The sequence below is a fragment of the Cicer arietinum genome, chromosome 7, assembly GCF_000331145.2.
Source record: "Cicer arietinum cultivar CDC Frontier isolate Library 1 chromosome 7, Cicar.CDCFrontier_v2.0, whole genome shotgun sequence".
Classification (NCBI taxonomy): Eukaryota; Viridiplantae; Streptophyta; class Magnoliopsida; order Fabales; family Fabaceae; genus Cicer; species Cicer arietinum.
The window spans coordinates 21,437,143-21,458,008 of NC_021166.2; the positions used below are offsets into that span (position 1 = coordinate 21,437,143).

The 20,866-nt window shown below is 30.5% G+C and overlaps 2 protein-coding genes across 3 annotated transcripts; both read left to right on the forward strand.

Annotated features, from left to right (window-relative positions):
• The first annotated feature begins 291 nt into the window (after positions 1-291).
• LOC101505275 (uncharacterized) lies at positions 292-9,999 on the forward strand. The gene is made up of 9 exons (XM_004509663.4): positions 292-487; positions 590-695; positions 3,492-3,630; positions 5,362-5,470; positions 6,485-6,621; positions 7,040-7,176; positions 8,852-8,958; positions 9,152-9,279; positions 9,566-9,999. Exons 1-9 carry the CDS (start codon positions 443-445, stop codon positions 9,630-9,632), a joined length of 975 nt encoding a protein of 324 aa, XP_004509720.1. The 5' UTR covers positions 292-442; the 3' UTR covers positions 9,633-9,999.
• A 1,818-nt stretch (positions 10,000-11,817) lies between these two features.
• Positions 11,818-20,411, forward strand: LOC101505828 (phosphoenolpyruvate carboxykinase (ATP) 1-like). Of its 2 annotated transcripts, none has more exons than XR_012163970.1 (12): positions 11,818-12,156; positions 13,533-13,711; positions 14,355-14,508; positions 15,064-15,148; positions 16,511-16,611; positions 17,306-17,604; positions 18,031-18,204; positions 18,308-18,373; positions 18,960-19,172; positions 19,375-19,544; positions 19,657-19,825; positions 20,097-20,411. XR_012163970.1 is itself a non-coding variant. In XM_004509665.4 (12 exons), exons 1-12 carry the CDS (start codon positions 11,939-11,941, stop codon positions 20,238-20,240), a joined length of 1,938 nt encoding a protein of 645 aa, XP_004509722.1. In that variant the 5' UTR covers positions 11,859-11,938; the 3' UTR covers positions 20,241-20,411. The 2 variants fall into 2 exon arrangements, 1 of the variants encoding a protein (XP_004509722.1); XM_004509665.4 differs by having other exon boundaries at positions 11,859-12,156; positions 18,960-19,138.
• Positions 20,412-20,866: the final 455 nt, after the last annotated feature.

Sequence of the window (20,866 nt, forward strand, 5' to 3'; positions counted from 1 at the left end):
AGGGAAAGAAAAAAAGGAATAAAAATATAACCTAAATTGTTCTAACTTTATTCAATTATTTTTCAGAAAGACATTTGTTAATGGATAAAATTAAATATCATCATTTGCCAAAAACTGAAAGTGAATGAATTTGAAATTATAAAAAAAAAATCTAAAAAAGAAAAAGTGATAAAAAACCAAAATTGTATTTAATTCATATTACCTTAGTAAAAAACACTGTTAACTCGATTTTATACGGTGCAGCACCGGTAAAAAATATATAGATAACCTGTGAGATCCAGCTAACTTTTTTGAGATGATAATAAAAAAGAATCCACAGAACTTTTGAACGCGCCCGTCCCAAAACAAAACCCCAAAAATCTCTTATCTCGATTTTCATTCATAGTTGGAGGCGCCAAAGTGAGGTTAAGGAGTTGTCAAAGAAACCATCCATCTCACAAAGATGGATTACCATAACAAACTCATTCTCGCTCCTATGGTTCGCGTTGTGAGTTTCACTTCCCTTCAACACTTCGATTTCTCTCTTCTTTTCCCAGCCACAAAATCAAATCACTACTACCACTTTTTAATTTATTTTATTTTTTGTTAGGGCACCCTCCCACTTAGATTATTAGCTGCTGAATATGGTGCAGATATTATTTACGGTGAAGAAATCGTTGACCATAAAATTGTCAAATGCGAGCGTAGAATCAATGGTACGTAACCGACCGCACTTTTCCTTTCATCAATTCATTCATCTTCAGTACCTCTTAATATGAATTCTTTGATATTGATGTGTCTGTTATTTACACCCATAAACGAAATTCTAAAGCCTAAGAATAATGTAGAAATGTAGTTTTGTTTAACTATGTATTATGATCGAACTTGAAACTTTTGAAAGACTCGTTCAATTAGTTAATTAATGACTTAAAGTAGCTAGTAGGTAGTTCGGTTGGTGCGATAAGTCATAAGAGACACAGGTAAGGTTTTAAGCTTGAGGTCTAGGGTTTGAATTCTGGAAACTAACATAACCATTGATTTACTAACATTTGTCTATAAAAATTAGTTGGAAATGCTAGTCTGTTGGGAGCATATGGAGTTGTATGGGAAAGGAAGAATGAGAACATAATTAGCGGGTGCCGGCTAAAGACTAGTATTATTCTGTTGTAGGATTTTTGATAAGGAAGGAGAAAAGAGAGAAATAGAGAGGGGTTGATTATGTTATTAGTATATGTAATGTAAATGTTATATTATTATTATGGTCTGTTTGGTTTTGAAAGACATTTTCTGTTTTCAGTTTGAACTACAAACCTGTCACATTGTTTTACGTTTTCAAAGTTTTGTATAGTAAACAATGGAAACAACTTTTTATTGTTTTCATTACTTCATGTACAAAACTTTGAATAAATGAAACAAAGTGAAAACAAGGTAGCATTTTTGTAATTTAAACCGAATAGAGAAATTGGAAAAAGAGAATGTTTTTTCAAACCAAAAAGGCCTTTAGCTTCTTCTGATTTTTGAAACATGCATTTTCATCTGTTAGAGATGAAGTCGAGCATTAATGAAGGTGGATTTGGAACAAGGAGGAGAATGGACAAATTTCATATAGGAGGGAAGAGTGGAGGTGGCAGAGGAGCCAAAATTTTGTTAACCTTCAAGGAAAGAGAGAGGAGTGTGGAAGGGTGAAATGCAACTATTGGGGCACCAAACTATTGTTATCCTTCAAAATAAATGCTGAAAATATTCAATTTGATGCAAGATACAATAATTTCAAGCTAGATGCATCTTCATGGTAGACAGAAGACAGCAGCAATGGTGGGTGGCAAAAGTGTCTGACTGCATCTTAGGGCATTCACGGCGGTGCTGTTGTCAAGGTTGGATATTTTCACGGGTTTGCTGGACATGTCATGAGACTCATGACAAATGAGACATTAAAACATCCACTAACAAAAATAAAATTTGGGAGAGACAAAGAATAACATGAATCTGTGAACAGACAACAAAAGAAAAAGATTTCTTTGAGTACCGACCTTTCGGGATCTTGGCAATGAAATAGTAGTTGACAAGTCATCAAGTTCATATGCCAACTTTGTTGTAAAACACCCACGATGATGCTATGTGTGAAGAGGTGTGAAGTGCGGTTAGCGACAGTGGCTGGAGAGGGGATTCATGGTGGTGGCTGTCGTCGAAGGGATTCAAGTTGGATATTTTCACGGGATTGTTGGAAATGTGATGAGACTCACGATAGAGGAGACATTAAAAAAACCGCTAACAAAAAGAAATTTTAGGATAGACAAAGAATAGCTTAAATGTGAATGGACAACAAAAGAAAAAAAAGCTTTTTTGTGTTACCATTTGGGGATCTTGGCAATGAAATAGTAACATGATGGCAAGTCATGGAAAATGGTATTGCTTTGATACCATATTAAAGTTATAGGGTTTAAGATAAGGAAGTAGAAAAGAGAAAGACATAAAGACTTGTGATTATGTTTGATATATGATATATGATATATGATGATACAAAAGTAAAATTGCTAATCCTTATTTATACTAATACTAGCGTACTAATTCAAATCAACTAGAGAAACAAATCATGATTATAACTAGGAGAGTTGAAAACTAATTATGAGAGGTAATTTAAGATTAATTTAATTTATATACACCGTCAGTGTAAAAAGTTTTTACACTGTTAATCAATTACAACGGTTAGATCATTAGTAATGTTTGACTTTTGTCATAATTACTTATAAAGTCACCCACTTGATTGGTCATGATTTTCCGACTGTGTAAAATTTTTTACACCTGACAGCGTATGAAAATTAAATTCATTTAAGATATTCTAAAATGCGAAAATAATTCCAAAAGATAATCTAAGATACTCTACTAAAATATGAAATATCAAGATATTATAATGTACTTTTTGATCTTCTCAAAACTACAAATGGTGATTTAGTGAATGCAATCGAAGTTTATGTAGTTTTTGTCTGCCTAAAATATTTGTTTTTATAGAAAAGTTAGGGTTTCAACTCCAGTAATTACTAGGAAAAAAAACTAGCAATTACCGGAAAGTAATAACTTCATGAAGTTAGCCTTATGTATTTGTGCAGTTTATCATCACTAGATACAACAAATAGAAAGAGAGGACGCGCATTTCCTTTTCTTTATGTTCTCTGCTTACAACTAATATTTTGATAACTGATCCAAAACTAAATAAGCATGTTTTAGTTTCTTTGTTTCTATTTTTTTTTGTTTAGTAGGATACCTGACACTCTAATGCTTTTTTCCTCTTTGATATCTCAGTGATAGTGTATATTAGCATGATGAAAAGAAACCATGTTGACTCTTGTGATATTAAAAGTCAAATGTTTTATTTTATTTTATTGTGGTTTGATATCAAGTGCCAAGAAATTTAGCAGAAATTTTGGCGATTCCTAACCAGTTATATGCCTGTGGTTTTTCCGTGACTGCTGTTTGGTTTTGGATTTTGAACAACCCATTATCTTCTTGGTCAGAACTCCTTGGGTCCATTGATTTTGTCGAGAAAGGATCGGAAGCTGTTGTGTTTAGAACCTGTGATCAAGAAAAAGATAAAGTTGTGTTTCAAATAGGCACATCTGATGCCGCAAGGGCCCTAACTGCTGCTCAGCTATTGTAAGTTAATTGTATATTTAGTTTCCCTCTGATAGTGTTTTTGCATTTGTATTTTAAGTGAAATAATGACTTATTATTGGTAGTGTACAATTTTTTACATGATTAGTTGCCTTGCGGCATTAATCATGTCCTATAGAAGCTGACTGTCCTTAACTAGTGTGATGAAGGTTGGTTGTTATTGTTGTTGTTGGCTCTTCATAGTTGCATATTGATCTTACTATATTAGGAATAAAATTCCATTCACATATATTACATTAAAAACTTGGTAATCTTAGTTATAGTCATGATTGGCTCGAGGATCTTTTGCCTCTTCCAATTCCAAATATATCACCCTAATGATTTGTTATAACATTCTATGATGATGTATGTATGGTGATGGGTATTGATAGGTAACCCCTTGGTTAGTCAGTTACATGCTGGTTGGGGTGATTAGATAAATAAGGCACGCTGTCAATGAATAAAAGGGAATGAGCAGGATCTAGAGGTACTTTGTTATGGGCCTGGCTATTTCAAATCCCCAGATAACTTAGGTCTACAAGAGGAGGAGGAATAGGAATAATTTATTAGATGAGAGACTTAACCATGTGCTGATTGAGAGGGAAAGTTCGTGGGGTTGTGCAGATTATTTGAGTAAGTGACGGAGGTTATTGGAGGGTGGAAATAAGTTTTGGAACTGGGAGAGTGTAGGTCTCTTAAATTGTCTATCATATCTTTCTTATTTCATTTGCATTGTAATCTCTGTTGTGCAGAATTTGTAACCTTTTCAAAAGCCTTCAATGTTAATCCAATTTGCAATTTGGAAGTACCCTGCATGTCCTTCCACTGCTGAATTATGAAACTCATTTAGAGTCATAGGAATCTTAGGAGAGTTGTGTGGCATCACTATTCTCCCCTTGTAATATAATCACCCCCTCACTATCTGGAATCCATAATATGAGAGTCTGGGTTCAGCACTAAATCCTGCATCAATCTTCTCAATTTTTCAATATTTTGTACTTCCTCCTCCAAGCCATCCCATTCATAACTCTGCACAGTGGATAGAGCAGCAAACTGTAACTTTCTGGAGAGCATGCATCAATCACTCTATTTTATATTCCTGACTTGTATTTGATCTCAAAACCATGCCCCAACAATTTAGTCACCCACTTTTGTTGCTCTCCACTCATAATTCTCTGGTCCACCAAAAACCTCAAGCTTTTCTGATTTGTATGTATAAAAAATTGGATTCGAAGTAGATAGTGTCTCCATTTCTGTACTGCAAAGTAGATCCTGACTTGTATTTATGCTCATATATGCCACAGGTCTGCCCTAAACCTTTTCCTGAAGCATCAGTCTCTATCACAAACAATTTGTCAAAAATAGGTACCACTAGTACCGGCAAGGTAGTCATAGCCTCTTTGAGTTGTTCAATGGCATGTTGAGTGTCGTTCCCCCCTAATAATCGTCTTAAGTAGTTGGGTAAGGGGCCAAGCTACCTTGCTCTAATTCTTCATAAACTTGCAGTAATACTAATATCCAGTTAAGCCAAGAAATCCCCTCAATCCCTTCACATTCACGGAACCGGCCAATTTACCATATGAGCTCCGTTAATCGAGATTTCTTATACCCAATGCTAGGTATCTACTCTTGTAATACACAAAGGGATTTGAATTGCAAATTGGATTAACACTGAAGGATTATTTATCTTTATGTTAATTTTTGTGTGTTTATTTTTCTTTCTTGAGGTTGCAGGTGTAATGATGTTGCTGCAATAGATATTAACATGGGATGCCCCAAGGCGTTTTCTTTGAGTGGTGGGATGGGCGCTGCTTTGTTGTCCAAACCAGAACTTATTCATGATGTAAGTCCAATAGTTTATTCTTGTTTTGATTGTGATAGTGTTAGGATCCTTTCTTTTAGCAAGAAAGAATTTCTAGAAGAATGATGTTAGAAGAGATTCAAACGAATAAAGATTGCAAACAAATGGAGGGTTTCTTAATGGTATATTAAGATTGAAAGAGAAGATACAAATGGCTTACAATGAATAAGATAATCTTGCACTCAAGGCTACTCCCAAGGGAGCACTCTCCCCTCACTAGAGCATTCTCTTATTTACAACTTTCAAAAAATGAATTCCTCCCTTCTCCTAAAGGGAGGTTAGTCCTATTTGTAAGCCATAGGATTAACAACAATTAAAACAGAAAGTTTAACAAACTTAACAACTAAACTAACCACTAACTATCTTCTTAACTCCAATCCTAACAAATCCCCTTTGTTCTAGGACCTAACAGATAGGATACTGGATTTGGCCTAAGCCCAACATATGGGCTGAACATAAAGTTAGTGGGGAATGCTGATGTGGCTAGTTTGTTAAGAGGGAAGTTATAGCGAAAGGAGAAGGGAGAGAGAGGGAAGTTGTAGATAGTTATATGATTGACAGAATCATGTGATTCTGTTTCTGTTTTGTTAGTAATTATTTGTACAAGTAGCACTAGGATTTACAATACATTGTTTCCTTTCTTAGTCATAGCATTCATGTATAGGAAAACATTGCTCCTGATTCTTAGGCCTAGCATCTATGTATAGAATCGGCAGCCCCTCTATATATTCCCTCAGTTGTATCATTCAAAATCATCACGTTAAATAAAGATTCCACTTTTTTTGTAGAAGTTATGGGTATTCAGATTTTGCATTGCGGTTGTGGATGGGCAGAGGTGTATTCATCATCTGAAGGAATTTTACTCTATAGGGGGAAACTGTTGTAATCTTTTTCATTTAGCACATAACACATTCATGTTCACACTATTCTGTTCTTGGGTTCCTATTAGATTGGACTTTTGCAACATGTTTTAATTCTTCCTCTTTAAAAATCTAGATTTTAACAACATTGCGAAGGAATTTGAGCCTACCAGTGACGTGTAAGATTCGACTTCTAAAATCACCACATGATACAGTGGAGCTAGCCAGGCGAATTGAGAAAACTGGTGTTAATGCTATTGCAGTCCATGGAAGGTAATCTCCAAATCTTTCTTGTTTCTGGACCTTTCCAAATTAAAGGGGGAATGACAATATGGTTGTTTTAATTTCATAAGATTTCATTTTCGAATCACTAACAAAATCAACAAGCATGCATCATCCTACTAGTCGGTTTACCTTGCATGGATAGACTTAGAGCCTGGTTATTAGCAAAACCATTTTTTTAAGAAGGCAACTAGCCAAAGTATGTAACCTAATTCCAAAAACATTACAGATGCAGTGTAGGGCTTATTTATTTATTTTGAAAAAGTGATGCTAGAGAAACTAATAGTTACATATGCCATGTGCGTTATTTACGAACACATAAACCAGTAAGTTAGATCATGAATTTATTAATCGTTTATCTTTGTTGCTTTAAAATACGCCTCACCTCTTTGTTTTAATCTATTTACAGAAAAGTCTTAGATAGGCCCAGAGATCCAGCAAAGTGGAGTGAAATTGCAGATGTTGTGTCGGCATTATCTATTCCAGTTATAGCAAATGGTGATGTCTTTGAGTATGACGATTTCCAACGCATTAAATCTGCTACAGGTATGTGAAGAAATTTTCAAGATTTTAACAGATTTTCAGTTATTTGTTAGAATTGTAGAGACTGTGAGGTGAAACAAACTTTTATGTGTAGTTTATTTTTATTGTAAATTTCAGAAGTTTGAGTTGTCATTCCTGTACTTCTGTTGCAACCCAATCTCTCTGTCCTTGTTAATGAGTTATCCACAAGTTGCAATAAAAAATCTTAGAAGAAGTAAAACTCAAATCTCTTGGAAAGTGAGTAGATGGACCATAGCTGACAAATTTGTTTGTTCCAAGACATCCAATAATTGCATATTTCCTTGCCCTCCCTCTTAAGGGATACGGCCATGATGGATTCCCCTCAGTTCTGCAGGAATGTTTGGGCATACTCATATCCCTAGACTTAGCCTTACCAACAGCTGTCTTGGATCAAGCCTCCACATCGTATTATTGATCATCTTTGCATTCTCATTTGTGTAACTTCAACTCAGCCCTCTCAGGAAAAGCTCCTAGTTATATTTAGTACTCCATATGACATCATTTGACAATCTATGTTGGAGATAGTGGAGTGATTTCATAAAATGGAGATGTAGACATTCTTCTATTCGTAAACTATATATTAAATGTAGGAAACAGAAACACTATAATAACTCCAAGGCAGCTCTTAGAAAATTTAGAAAATCCAAGACTACAAAAGTAACACTGAAGAGGCTGAACTAAACTAATTTTGTGTGTATTTTGGGGGCTGCGGTGGCAGTTGTGAGGAGGTTGCCAACATTATGTATTCATCATGTGGCTTACCAAGGCCTGCTTACCGCAAGTCACTCGTGGGCCAACACCTGTAACTTATAAGGCTCACAAGTTAGATTAAAGGAGAGTTAGGAAAGTACTCATTTAATGTCACATAAAGCTTTAGGGGAAGAGAATTATCAGTTTTTATTGCATTTGTATTAAATATGTATGAGAGTTGAACTTACGAATATTATTCAGTAATTTGAAAGTAAAAGTTCTGATATTGATATATAGTCTACTCCTAGTAAATGCTTATTGGTCAATAAGGAAATACAGTATACACTAATAAATTTATACTTACAGATACTATTCTCTTAATAATTATTGATCCAATACCCTAAATTAGAGATATCTACATATTTACAACACTTCCCTTCAAACTATTGAATGTATATTGACCATTCTCAACTTGCAAGTAAATTGTTTGAATCGTTCTTTTGATAACGAGTTGCTCTCAAGGGAAAGGGGTCCTTGTAATTCGTAGTTCGTCCAAAAAGTAAGTAAAGTCTTACCAAACATTATTCCAATAAGGATTTGAAATTGAGTTCTCCCGGACGATTAACTGAAGTTCATTAACCACTTGAGCCCAACTACTTGGTTCAAATCAGAAGCTGTTTATACCTAATGAGAATTGAGCTTTTGAATATTCAATATTCTGAAAGTACAAGCTTTAATATTTGATATATGGGCTAATCCAAAGAAATTCTAACTGGGAAATAAGGAAATACAATATACACCTTTACAGATATTATAGTCTGAATGATTAAAGATACCATTCTAATCTTAATTGGAGATTTCTATATATTTACAACATTGTGCAAGCTTATTTTTCATCATGATAGAGACTAGCAAGTGGCAACTCATTTTTCATATTTATTTTCTATTTGACACGGTTTGGCATAAGGTGCCTCTTCTGTGATGGCTGCAAGAGGGGCACTTTGGAACCCTTCAATATTTTCACCTGAAGGCGAAGTTTCTCCTGATGTCGTAGAAAGACAATATATTAGGAAGGTATAAATTTTTTCTTTATTCAACATTACCCTTTTTGATTTATCATTTACTCTATCATTTACCTTGAGTTCTGTGATATTTCCATTTTAGATGAACAGTGTTAGTCTCATACTGGTCATGGATGGCTTTGAGCTTATGGGTGTCATTATGGTCCTAACTACTATATATTTCTGCTTTCCATTTTTGATTTCAGTGCATCTTGTGGGATAATGATATTAGAAGCACCAAGCATACATTAAGAGAAATGAAGTCACGTTATTCTTCTCTAGAACTCCCTGAATGGAAGGCTGTGGTCAAAGCCGAATCCACAGCAGATGTGGCGTAAGTCTATTTTCTTTATTCTTTATCTTTATCTTTATGCTTGCAACAAACAATGATTGAAGTATTTATTATATTACAAGTTTTTAACTGGTATTCTCAACTTTCTTTTTATTGATTTCTTATCGAATGTTCCAAGGACACTCGTCACCAAAACCCTTTTAAAATCAAAATACTTCATATGAAAATAAATTTTAAGGTTTTTGTCTTATTACCATTTTGGTACTGTGTCAATCTCCACATTACAGTGATTTTTAATACATGTACTATGTTCTCTTTGATGTTTCAGGGAACTCTACGGGGAGCTAGATTACTACCGATTTATAAAATCAAATTCCTATAATAGATACCTATAATACAGTTTTATAGCACAAAAGTTCATGGTGAGGACACTAGTTTGGGTTTATTGCAGCTCCCAAGCTAAGTTAAACCCTTGCAAAAAACTCATACACAACCCAATTATTTAAGAGTCTAAAATTTGAGCTCAACCCACATTTTTGTGATGAATGAAGCTCTAACTTTATCAGCCAAACACATGCAAGCATGGAAATGGATAATGTTAGAGGCTTTGTTATTGTTATTGTAATTTTATTTTATTTTATTTTATGGAATTGCCATATATTTTTTGTAGAAATTATTTTAACATGAACAAAATTGCGATAAACTGATTCCATATATTATATTCATCCCCATATTTTAATAACGGAAACTCGTTTGTTTTTCTGTACTTGGTTTAATTTATTTTACTTTTTTTTCCCCATTCTTTGGTCAATACACTTCTCAGTAATAGGATAGTAAGGCTACGTGGATATTTTCGGATAGCTTCATTGAGGACGTGGAAATCTTGTTTGGATGTAAATTTCTGGACTTTTTATGAATTACTCTTTTTGTTTTATATGTTGTGTTTTTCTATATAAAATTATTTGTCATTTTATAATATTAATACAGTAGTATTGTTTATTGTATTTTAATTTATTAAATTTTTTCATTAATTATAATTAATAAAAAATCAAATAAATAAAATTTATTTTATTATTGAAATCAACACAAATAATATTTTTCTAAAAATTGTGCATAAGTAAAAAAAAAAATTAAAATAGAGGAAATACTATGTGTTTGGATTTAGAATTTTATAGACTTCGAAAGTTTGTATTTGGAGGTGTTGTATTTGTCTTTTTTTCTTAAAAAGAGTAATCTTCAATGTGATGTATCTATTTTATGTGGGTTGCACAAGAAGCATACACCCCTCACATATATCGATTAATAAGAGTATAAAATTATTAATTTAGGGTGAGAAAAACTAAGCAATTCTTGTTGGAGTTACACTATTTAATAATTTTTTTAAACATTAAATTTTATTGATCAAATTTTTGTTAACTTAATTGTATTATTATGTAAACTACAAATTATAGAAATTGAATAATTGTAATTATAGTTTTATAGTTGATAAAATCGTATGCAATTGTAAAATTTGAATTTGAGATATAATATTGAACGTAATAATATGATATCTATGAGTTGAACTAAAATTTTAATTGATTATATTACTCCATCTATTTCACAACAAATAACATATTTTTTTATTTAAAATATTCTAAAATAAGTGTCGTTTTCTATTTTTAATGTATTAGTTAAGTTTTTTCAACTGTTTCATCAAATAATGTCAAAAAAATTATATTATCTAATTAATATTTTATTTATTAATCTCAAGTTAATATATGTTTTACTTTTTATTTATGATAACAATGAATATAATAAAACTTAATCAAATTAATTTTGTAAAATTATTATTCTATCTAATATTTTTTAATTGTGAAAAATAAACAAATATGTCATTTATATGAGAAATGAGTTAGGGCATCTTCATTTCTTAGAAGAAATAGATGACTCCATTCAAAGAGATGAAAACACAAAGCATGGCAACATATGCAAATCACTTTCACCATTTTTTTTAACATTGTTTTTCTTCTTCTTCTGAATCTCTATCTACCGAGTTCTTCATTTTTAGAAACATGTTTTTTTTGAGAAATAGAAAGGATATCAACCCGTGGAATAAAACAAGTATTATAAAACTAACAAATATTCATTGAAAACTATTTTTTAACGTATAAAATGATAAAGTTTGTATATTGATTCACATAATGATTTTAAGATAAATTATGAACAAATTTTAATATCTTTAAAACTAATCATTTGTAGTGTTTTGCATCACCAAACTAATGAAATACATAGAAGTTTATGGGTTGATTGAATATAATGCTTACATGGCACAAGTATACATAATATTTTTCTCACTCTCTATGTCTCTCATTAATATTAATTTTTAAACGTAAAAGAGAAAGAAAAAAAAAGTGAAAGAAGAAAAATTGATGAAAGAGAGTAATAGCAATAGTTAAGGGTCCGTTAAGTACGTAACAAACAAAGACTATAAGATTAGGATTAGAAGAGAAATACATATTATCTGAGTCAGATTGTGTATAATGTGGTTGGAATTGTTCTATTATTAGAGCTTGACCCTTTAGGTTAGGGATATTATTTAACCATGGTTAATTAATTTCCTTGGTACCTTTAAAAGCCACACTTTGTAAGCTGCATTACTCTCTTTCTTTATTACATCCAATTCTCTCTTCTAACTAACTAACTACCTCTGGATAGTAATTAGATGATACCAACAACTCCAAGTGGCAGCGTTGCGATGGAAAATGTTAAACAAAGCAACATATGTGAGAACGAGAGAAGTGCTCCAACGGTGAAGGCTAACACCATTGATGAGCTTCACTCTCTGCAAAGAAAGAAAGGTGTCACTCCCACTGGATCTCAACTCGACTTATTTACTCTATCTGATGATCAACGTCAAAAACAACAACTCCAATCTATCAGGTATATCATTTTCTTATCTTTGCATTACGTCTCCAATCAATGTTCTTATGTTTCTACTTTCTTTAGGATTAATTAAGGATTTCATTCCTAAACATTAACAATCTTCTTCCTATTCTTTTCTTTTCCTTCTGTCTTTTAGGATCTCTGGATCATGTCTTATTTTTCTTCCCAAACAAAACGTCTTATTTTTTAGGCTAAAAATAGCTCTTTTATTTTTCCCTACTATATAATATTATTATTACTTGCTGGTATTAATAAAAAAAATAGTGTTTTTCTCCTGTAAAAAATAACAAAATAATTTGACCTAATCAAAACAAAATTACGTGGCACAAAGTATGGGAGAAAGAACACGTGAAACTAATATAGTTTTTTTTTTTTTAAGAAATCTTAATTTCTTGGTATTTATTTTCACCACATTAGTAGTAAGTGTATCTATATTCTCTGATTATCGATTACTCCTTTTATTCATTTCTTAACTATTAATATTGTTTAATTAGTAAAAAAACTATTAATTTTAATGTTATTACATATTGATTAATATTAATTAATTAATACTTCCTTCAATCTTAAATTTAACTAACAAAAATCTTCTCATAAAAAAACTAACAAACAAAAATCTTATTTTTAATGAAGGTTAATTTAGATTTACATGGGAATATTACGTAAGAAAAAGATAACTAACTCATAACCATATTTATTCACGTGCTGAATAGTGCATTAATGCCTTCATCTCTGGCTTTTGTATTTCACTATTATATATATAAATAAATACATTTTTTATAATAAATAAAAGAAAAAATATAAAACAATTTTAAACTATAAAAACACGAAGAAAATAATTTATTTTTCGGATATATAATGGTATAGTGTTGTAATCTTCAAATTTTTAATTAATGATAATCATGTCATCTTTTTATTGTTTGTGTATTGATGTTGTTTTCACAATAATATTTATACTAATAGATGATATTGTCTCCACTTATTAAAATTTATGTAGTATTTAGACTTTGATATATTCTAAATAAAAAATCAAATAACTAAAAGTTACGAGCTGAGACATTTGAATGAATATGCATGAGAATGAGTTTAGGATTCAAACATTGACTTTACCGTAACAACTAAAATTTGTTATCCAAAAAATAGCTCACCCTTTAATAATTATATAAATTTATTCATACACATTAAAAAATAAAATTTGGTTATAGTAATTTTAACTAAAACAATTATTTGTTAAATTTTATTTATGTCCGACTCAATCTTGAAGTACTATATAACCTATTTCCTTTAGAACGGAAGGTTAAAAATTTTAAATCATAAAATGATTGAAGTCAATTTATTTTAGTAAAAATATTAATAATGAGATAGATTTGTAACAGTGCATCTCTAGCATCATTGACAAGGGAAACTGGACCAAAGGTAGTGAAGGGAGATCCAGCTACAAGGTTGGAAACACAAAGGGTTACTCATGTGCCTCACCAACGTGTCACTCCCACCATTGCTGTCAGTGATAGTGCCCTTAAGTTTACTCATCTTCTCTATAACCTCTCCCCAGCAGGTTCTCTTTTTACTTTTTCTTTTTATTCATTATTTATTTTTATAAAATTAAATGTCAATTTCTTAGTACATGTCTTTTTTTTCCCACTAAGCTTCTCATTTATAGGATAAGTCTCATCATTCCTTAATTAATGTCAACTAAAAGGTATTAAGTATTGTTTAAATGAATAAGGTTAGAAAAAGAGAATGTAATCTATATGTCTCTTTCTCTCTTAATTATTTATGTTCATATGGCTTATGTCAACTATACATTCTTTTTTTTTTTTTTTTAATTAATTAACTAGTTGAATTTTGTATTACAACAATTTGTACATCAATTGTACGAAAATGTCTAAACTTTTATATTGGAAAGGATTTGGTCGAGTATGACATTTTAATAAAAGTCAATGAATAGTTATAATCTGAATCAATGTCACATAATAAGAACGTGTCCAAATTTGAATTTTATTTAAACTTATTTTATTAGAATTAATATTTTTTTTCTTATACTAAGTTGAATAATATAGACAAGACAATAAAATACAATGAATATTTGCAATCCTTTTTAGAGGATAGGTAAAGTTGCATGTATTGATGTTGAATATAGGAGCAATTAATTAAAAATAGGAAAAGTATGAATGAATGAATGTGAATGGATGATACAGAACTATATGAACAAGCAATAAAGTATGAGAAAGGATCGTTTATAAGTTCAAATGGAGCATTGGCAACACTTTCGGGGGCCAAGACTGGACGGTGTCCAAGAGATAAGCGTGTGGTTAAAGATGCTCTTACTGAGAATGACCTTTGGTGGGGAAAGTAAGCATCTTTTTTTCATTTTCATATTACAATTTGATGATATTCTCTTAATACTATACACATATTCATAATTTAATATAAGACTTTATATTGAAATAATCACTTCCTTTGTTTAATGATATTGGAAAGAAATAATAAGCAAATTAAATGATTTAGAATAAAAAAGAATCATTGAAAAAAGAATAACTATATATGTAAGTGGGAAATTAATATTCCTTGCAAAATGAAAAGTTTTGAGAGAAAGTATTGATTTATGCTAAACGAAGAGTCAGCAAAATCTACAAAAATTAATCAGTGTGAATATTCAAAAAATTGAGCTATTAAAAACATGTTAATAAATAATAAAATTAATTAAATCTTTTAATAAATATAATTAATTTATAGATTTTAATAACAATAACTAATTTATTCATGATTTGAGAGGGAAATTTTTCCTTTAATTGCTAATTAACTTTTATATATAACAATTTTTTTAATTGATAAACATTATATTTTTAAATTATAATTTATATAGGTTTTGTTAATATTTTGCATTTTTTATTTATTTGATTGAAGGGGTTCCCCTAACATCGAGATGGACGAGCACAGTTTCATGGTGAATAGAGAAAGAGCAGTTGATTACTTGAACTCTTTGGACAAGGTTATTTCTCACTCTCCATTCTTTATGGAAAATTAATCTTCATATTCATTATTCTTCCAATATAAAACCATTAAAACTAAATAAAATTAAATAGTCTACGTGTCTAACAGATTTTAGATAACAAAAAATAATAGATCACTCATACATATATATAAACTTACTTTAAAATATATTTTTGATAAAAAATTAAAATAGATATTTTTTTTAATATTTATAATAATATTTTACCATAATTTTATTTATTTTAAATTCAAAGTATTTTAATTAAATATGTCTATTTTTTTTTTATATTTGTGAAGCCTTTTACTGGTTTTTTTTTTGCAGTAACCCTTTTCTGAAAAAAAAAAATTACTAATATACTCCCATTTGAAAAAAATATACCAAAATACCCAATTTTTATTTTTAGTTATAAGTCGCCATTTGAAATAGCACTTCCTTAAGGAAGCCTAAGTTCTAAACGCCGACTTCTTGAAGGAAGCCCAAATTCTAAATGGCAACTTCCCAATGGATTTAAAAAAAAAATTCAATTTTTATTGATATAATAAAAATAATATATATATATATATAATTAATATAATTCGTAAAAATAATATATATATATATATATATAATTACTACTCAAAGTTAGGACTTCTTAAAATTATATCATAATTTAAAATTTTTATTTATTTATTTTGATGAATTATATTAATTATATATATATATATATATATATATATATATTATTTTTGTTATATAATAAAAAAAGGGTATTTTAGCATTTTTTTTTAAATGGGAGTATATTGATAATTTTTTTTTCAGAAATGCAAAAAAAAAAAACCCTTTTACTTGTTATATTCTTTTGAGCCTAAACATACTTTAAGAAAAAATTAATTTAGAGGTCTAATGTTTTTTCTTTATTAACTTGGACTTTAGACCGAGGGTGCGATTATCATTAGTGCATTTTTTTTTATATGAAATATAATCCGTACACTTTCAATGAAACTCTTATGAGATTTTATAAAAAGATTGTAGAGTTGATCAAAATCGCACAATCATGCATATTAATACATAATAGATTAAAAATGTAATTGAGTCAAAATAATATGAGAAAAAATACTACCCACCATTTACATTGTCAATTAATATAAATATAGTTTAGATTAAATAATTGTAATTTCCATCAATCATTAACTATACAATCAATAGATCCTATTAATTGTAAAATTGTATACACCCAAATAATATTATACTCCTTTTGAAAATATATGTAATACATTTGCTTATATACTCATAAAAAAAATGTTATACTAAATATCTTATCTAATCCAAATATGGATTGGAAATAGACAGAATTATAAGAGAATATGATTGAATTTTCAGGTGTTCGTGAATGATCAATTCTTGAACTGGGACCCAGAGAACAGAATCAAAGTCAGGATTGTCTCTGCCAGAGCTTATCATTCATTGTTTATGCACAACATGTAAGTTACCATTTGCATGTCATTATCATTATGGTTATACATTTGTGCACGTTTCTAATTTAAATCATGACTTAAATATACTATTATCTATGTAAATTAATCAATTTTTTTTTAACCTCAAATTTTGAAGTTAAGTTCCTACATTTGATAGTATAGTGTGTTTATAACTTATCAAAGGCTAAAATCACAAAAAAAATTGTTTTTTAAAGACTAAAAACACGTATGTTAGAATATGTGTTTTTCATGCTTTATTATAAATAAAAATTGCATTAAAATAATAAAGATAAAAATTATGCAGTGTGCAAATATCGTAAAATACGATCAAAATATGATGATTTTTTGTTATATTTTATGTTTGATGTGCATGTAATAACAGATAAAAGAACATTATACATTAGCAAAATATTTACTGATCATTACCTTATTTTTTAAAATCTTTACATAGATAAAATATTTAGAGAAAAAAAAACTGTTACATTCTCTAAATAATTGATTTATATATGGATTAAAAAAACGAAGTGATAGTCGATAGATATGTTATTAATGTACAATGTTATTCAATCTAGTATCATATGCACATAAAATACAAAATATGATAAAACATTATCATGTCTTGATCTCAGATCTCATGATATTTGCGTACTATATAGTTTATTTTTCGTATATACAATATATCTAACTAGTTTTGTGGCAGGTGCATTCGACCAACTCCTAAAGAGCTTGAGAATTTTGGAACACCAGATTTCACTATTTACAATGCAGGACAGTTTCCATGTAATCGTTATACTCATTACATGACATCTTCAACAAGCATTGATCTTAATCTTGCAAGGAAGGAAATGGTTATCCTTGGAACACAATATGCTGGTGAAATGAAAAAGGGTCTTTTTAGTGTCATGCATTATCTCATGCCTAAGCGAAAAATCCTCTCCTTACACTCTGGTTGCAATATGGGAAAAGATGGGGACGTCGCTCTCTTCTTTGGACTCTCAGGTATATTATACACGCTTATCATATAAATGTATATGAATAAATTATTTCTATAATTAAAAATAAAATAAAGTCAAACTATTTTTATATAAGTAATAAACTGTTTTTATAAATTATTTTGAATAATTTATAAAAATAAACTGAAAACAACTTATATACGTGTCATAAATTGTTTCCATAATTTTTTTCAAACATTCTCACGTTTGCTTATTCTGATAGATATATTCAAATAAGTATTATTTAAAATACGACTCAAATAACACTTTGAAAGTGTTATATGTAAGTAGCTCTATAGGTAGCGCATTGGCTAATAACGGTTTTAAATCGTAATCATTGGAGAAGGAAAGCGTTGCCTTAAGTTTATTATGCTATAGTGCTTGTTTATAATGACCCTTTTTTCCCTTTTCTTTTTATTATAATCTATATTAGGAACTGGAAAAACCACTCTTTCAACGGATCATAATAGGTATTTGATTGGAGATGATGAACACTGTTGGAGTGAGACTGGTGTTTCAAACATTGAAGGTGGTTGCTATGCAAAGTGCATTGATCTCTCTAGGGAGAGAGAACCTGATATATGGAATGCAATCAAGTTTGGTACAGGTATTACCATATTAATCTATAAGGAAACTTTAATATCTCTTCATCTTTAATTACCACTTATGAGAAATGCATTTTGATACTTTTTTCATCACTTGCTTATTAGTCTTGGAGAATGTTGTTTTTGATGAGCATTTTCGAGAAGTTGATTATGCAGACAAATCAGTGACAGGTAACTAACGACTTCGATTTTTAGTTGCTATGTAATAACTCTCTATTTGCTAATGTTCTCTACTGCATTTTATTTCATTTAGAATAAATATCCAATTTGGTCCCGGAAAACCATATGATCGTATCAACTCGGTCTATCACATTATTAATATTCTCAATGATATCTGAAATTACAAAATGTTATTCAGGTTCAACTCTTCATTTATATTTGAAGGGGGACTATAATGACTTTAAGTTGGTAATATCAATGATGCTTTAAAACTGAGTGAATAATGTTAGAGACACATTTGATAACAAGTTCAATCAGAGGGACAAACTGAATAAACATTTTGTAATTTTAGTAATCATTTTAGAATATTTATAATATGAGAGACCAAATTAACATAATTTTATAATTTAAGAGACAAAATTGAGTATTTACTCAATTCATTTAATTTTAACATTGTTTAGACAATAAACAATGAAGTTAAATAAATTCACTAGAATTTATGAGGTACATCGTGTACACAAGTCTTACACTTCTTTTAGGATAAACCGTGGCTTATATTAATTTTGCTGATAAATATAATATTGATTTTGTATTGCAGAAAATACTCGTGCAGCTTATCCAATTGAGTACATTCCAAATGCGAAGTTACCATGTGTTGGCCCTCATCCAAAGAATGTCATACTTTTGGCATGTGATGCATTTGGTGTGCTTCCACCTGTTAGTAAGCTAAGCTTGTCACAGACAATGTATCATTTCATCAGTGGATATACAGCTTTGGTAATGTCTCAGCTACTCTCTTATATATATCATGGTAATATCTGTCAAGCCAGACACACATCTACACTGATTTCCACTGTCTTATATATCTTGGAAATATCTATGAAGTACTGATACATACACTAGACACACAGACGTCTGTTATAATTTGAGAAAATAGAAGCAATTGAAGTAACGACATGTTAGTGCTTCTTTTATGTATATCTTATTAGTTCTTTTATGCATCATAACTGAAGGTGGCCGGAACAGAAGAGGGTATAAAGGAGCCACAAGCAACATTTTCAGCCTGTTTTGGTGCAGCATTTATAATGCTACATCCTACACAGTATGCAGCCATGCTTGCTGAAAAAATGCAAAATCACGGTGCTACTGGATGGCTTGTTAACACTGGTTGGTCTGGTGGAAGGTATGCTTTTAGTTATTATGTATGTGAGATCATTAAAATGTTGATTTTTTTTTTTTGTCTCTATAGTATAGAATCTGAAATTAAATTGGTTCGTGGTTCTGTTAAATTGCAGCTATGGTTGCGGAAATCGCATTAAACTATCCTATACAAGAAAAATTATTGATGCTATTCATTCTGGAAGCCTCTTGAATGCAGAGTACAAGAAGACTGAGATATTTGGATTTGAAATCCCTACTGAAGTAGAGGGAGTCCCCTCAGAAATTCTGGACCCTGAGAACACGGTTAGTTTCCCTTGAACTATCTACCAGGGTTTCAAATAGTGATCAAAGTAACAGTTTCAGTTCCGCCGCGATCTTTGATATTTGGGGAGAACGAGAATCACAGTCAAATACGGCAGATGCCACCGTAATCATGGCGGCATTGTGGCATTAAAAAACCATAATGTCACTGCAGCCTAGATTGCAGTTTCAAACCTTTATTTAAAACCCTACTTTCAAGACCTTATTTAGTCTTATTCGTTTTCAAAGCATTGTATATTTTGTTCTATTGCAGTGGTCCGACAAAAAAGCATACAAGGAGACACTGTTGAAGCTGGCTGGATTGTTCAAGAAGAATTTTGAAACCTTCACTGACTATCAGATTGGTGAAGACAGCAAATTGACAGAAGATATTCTTGCAGCTGGTCCAATCTTTTGATGCTTAGGAAACTGATGCATTCCTTTTCCAATCTTCCTCTCTTCATCAAATTTCTGTTGATTTTGCAATTGTTGATTCATTGAATTTGAAAGAAACTTAGAAGAATGTTCAAGTCTTTTTGCTACTATTGGAAATGAAGTCTTGTCTGTTTCTTTTTGGTTTTGCAGAAAAGACCAAGGCTTGCTATAAAATATGTTTGGGAGTAATATATATCTATATTTTCACTGTTATTTATTAACTTGGTTCCAAACTGATTTATCAATAACCTGTGGGGATTACCTTATTAAAACTAAGATTGCAAAGCTTTAATTCTGCACAAGTTTTTGGGTTATTTCGGGTTCGTTGTAGAAACCTAGTAAATATGAAAGATAAACACTAAAACACTTTGATCTTGAATATAGGGAGGGGATACATGAATATCATTGGGTATTTTGATCTTGAGTGGATAGGAGATGTGAATGAACAACTAATCTGCTTCTAAGGCTATGACTCTTACCACATGTGAACTTATGTGGTTGAAACATTTATTGCATGTGCTACATTTTTGTAAGGTTGGTCCTATAAAAATTGTATGTGACAACCAATCAGCTTTACACCTCTTCCCCAATATAGGACAAAGCATAAAA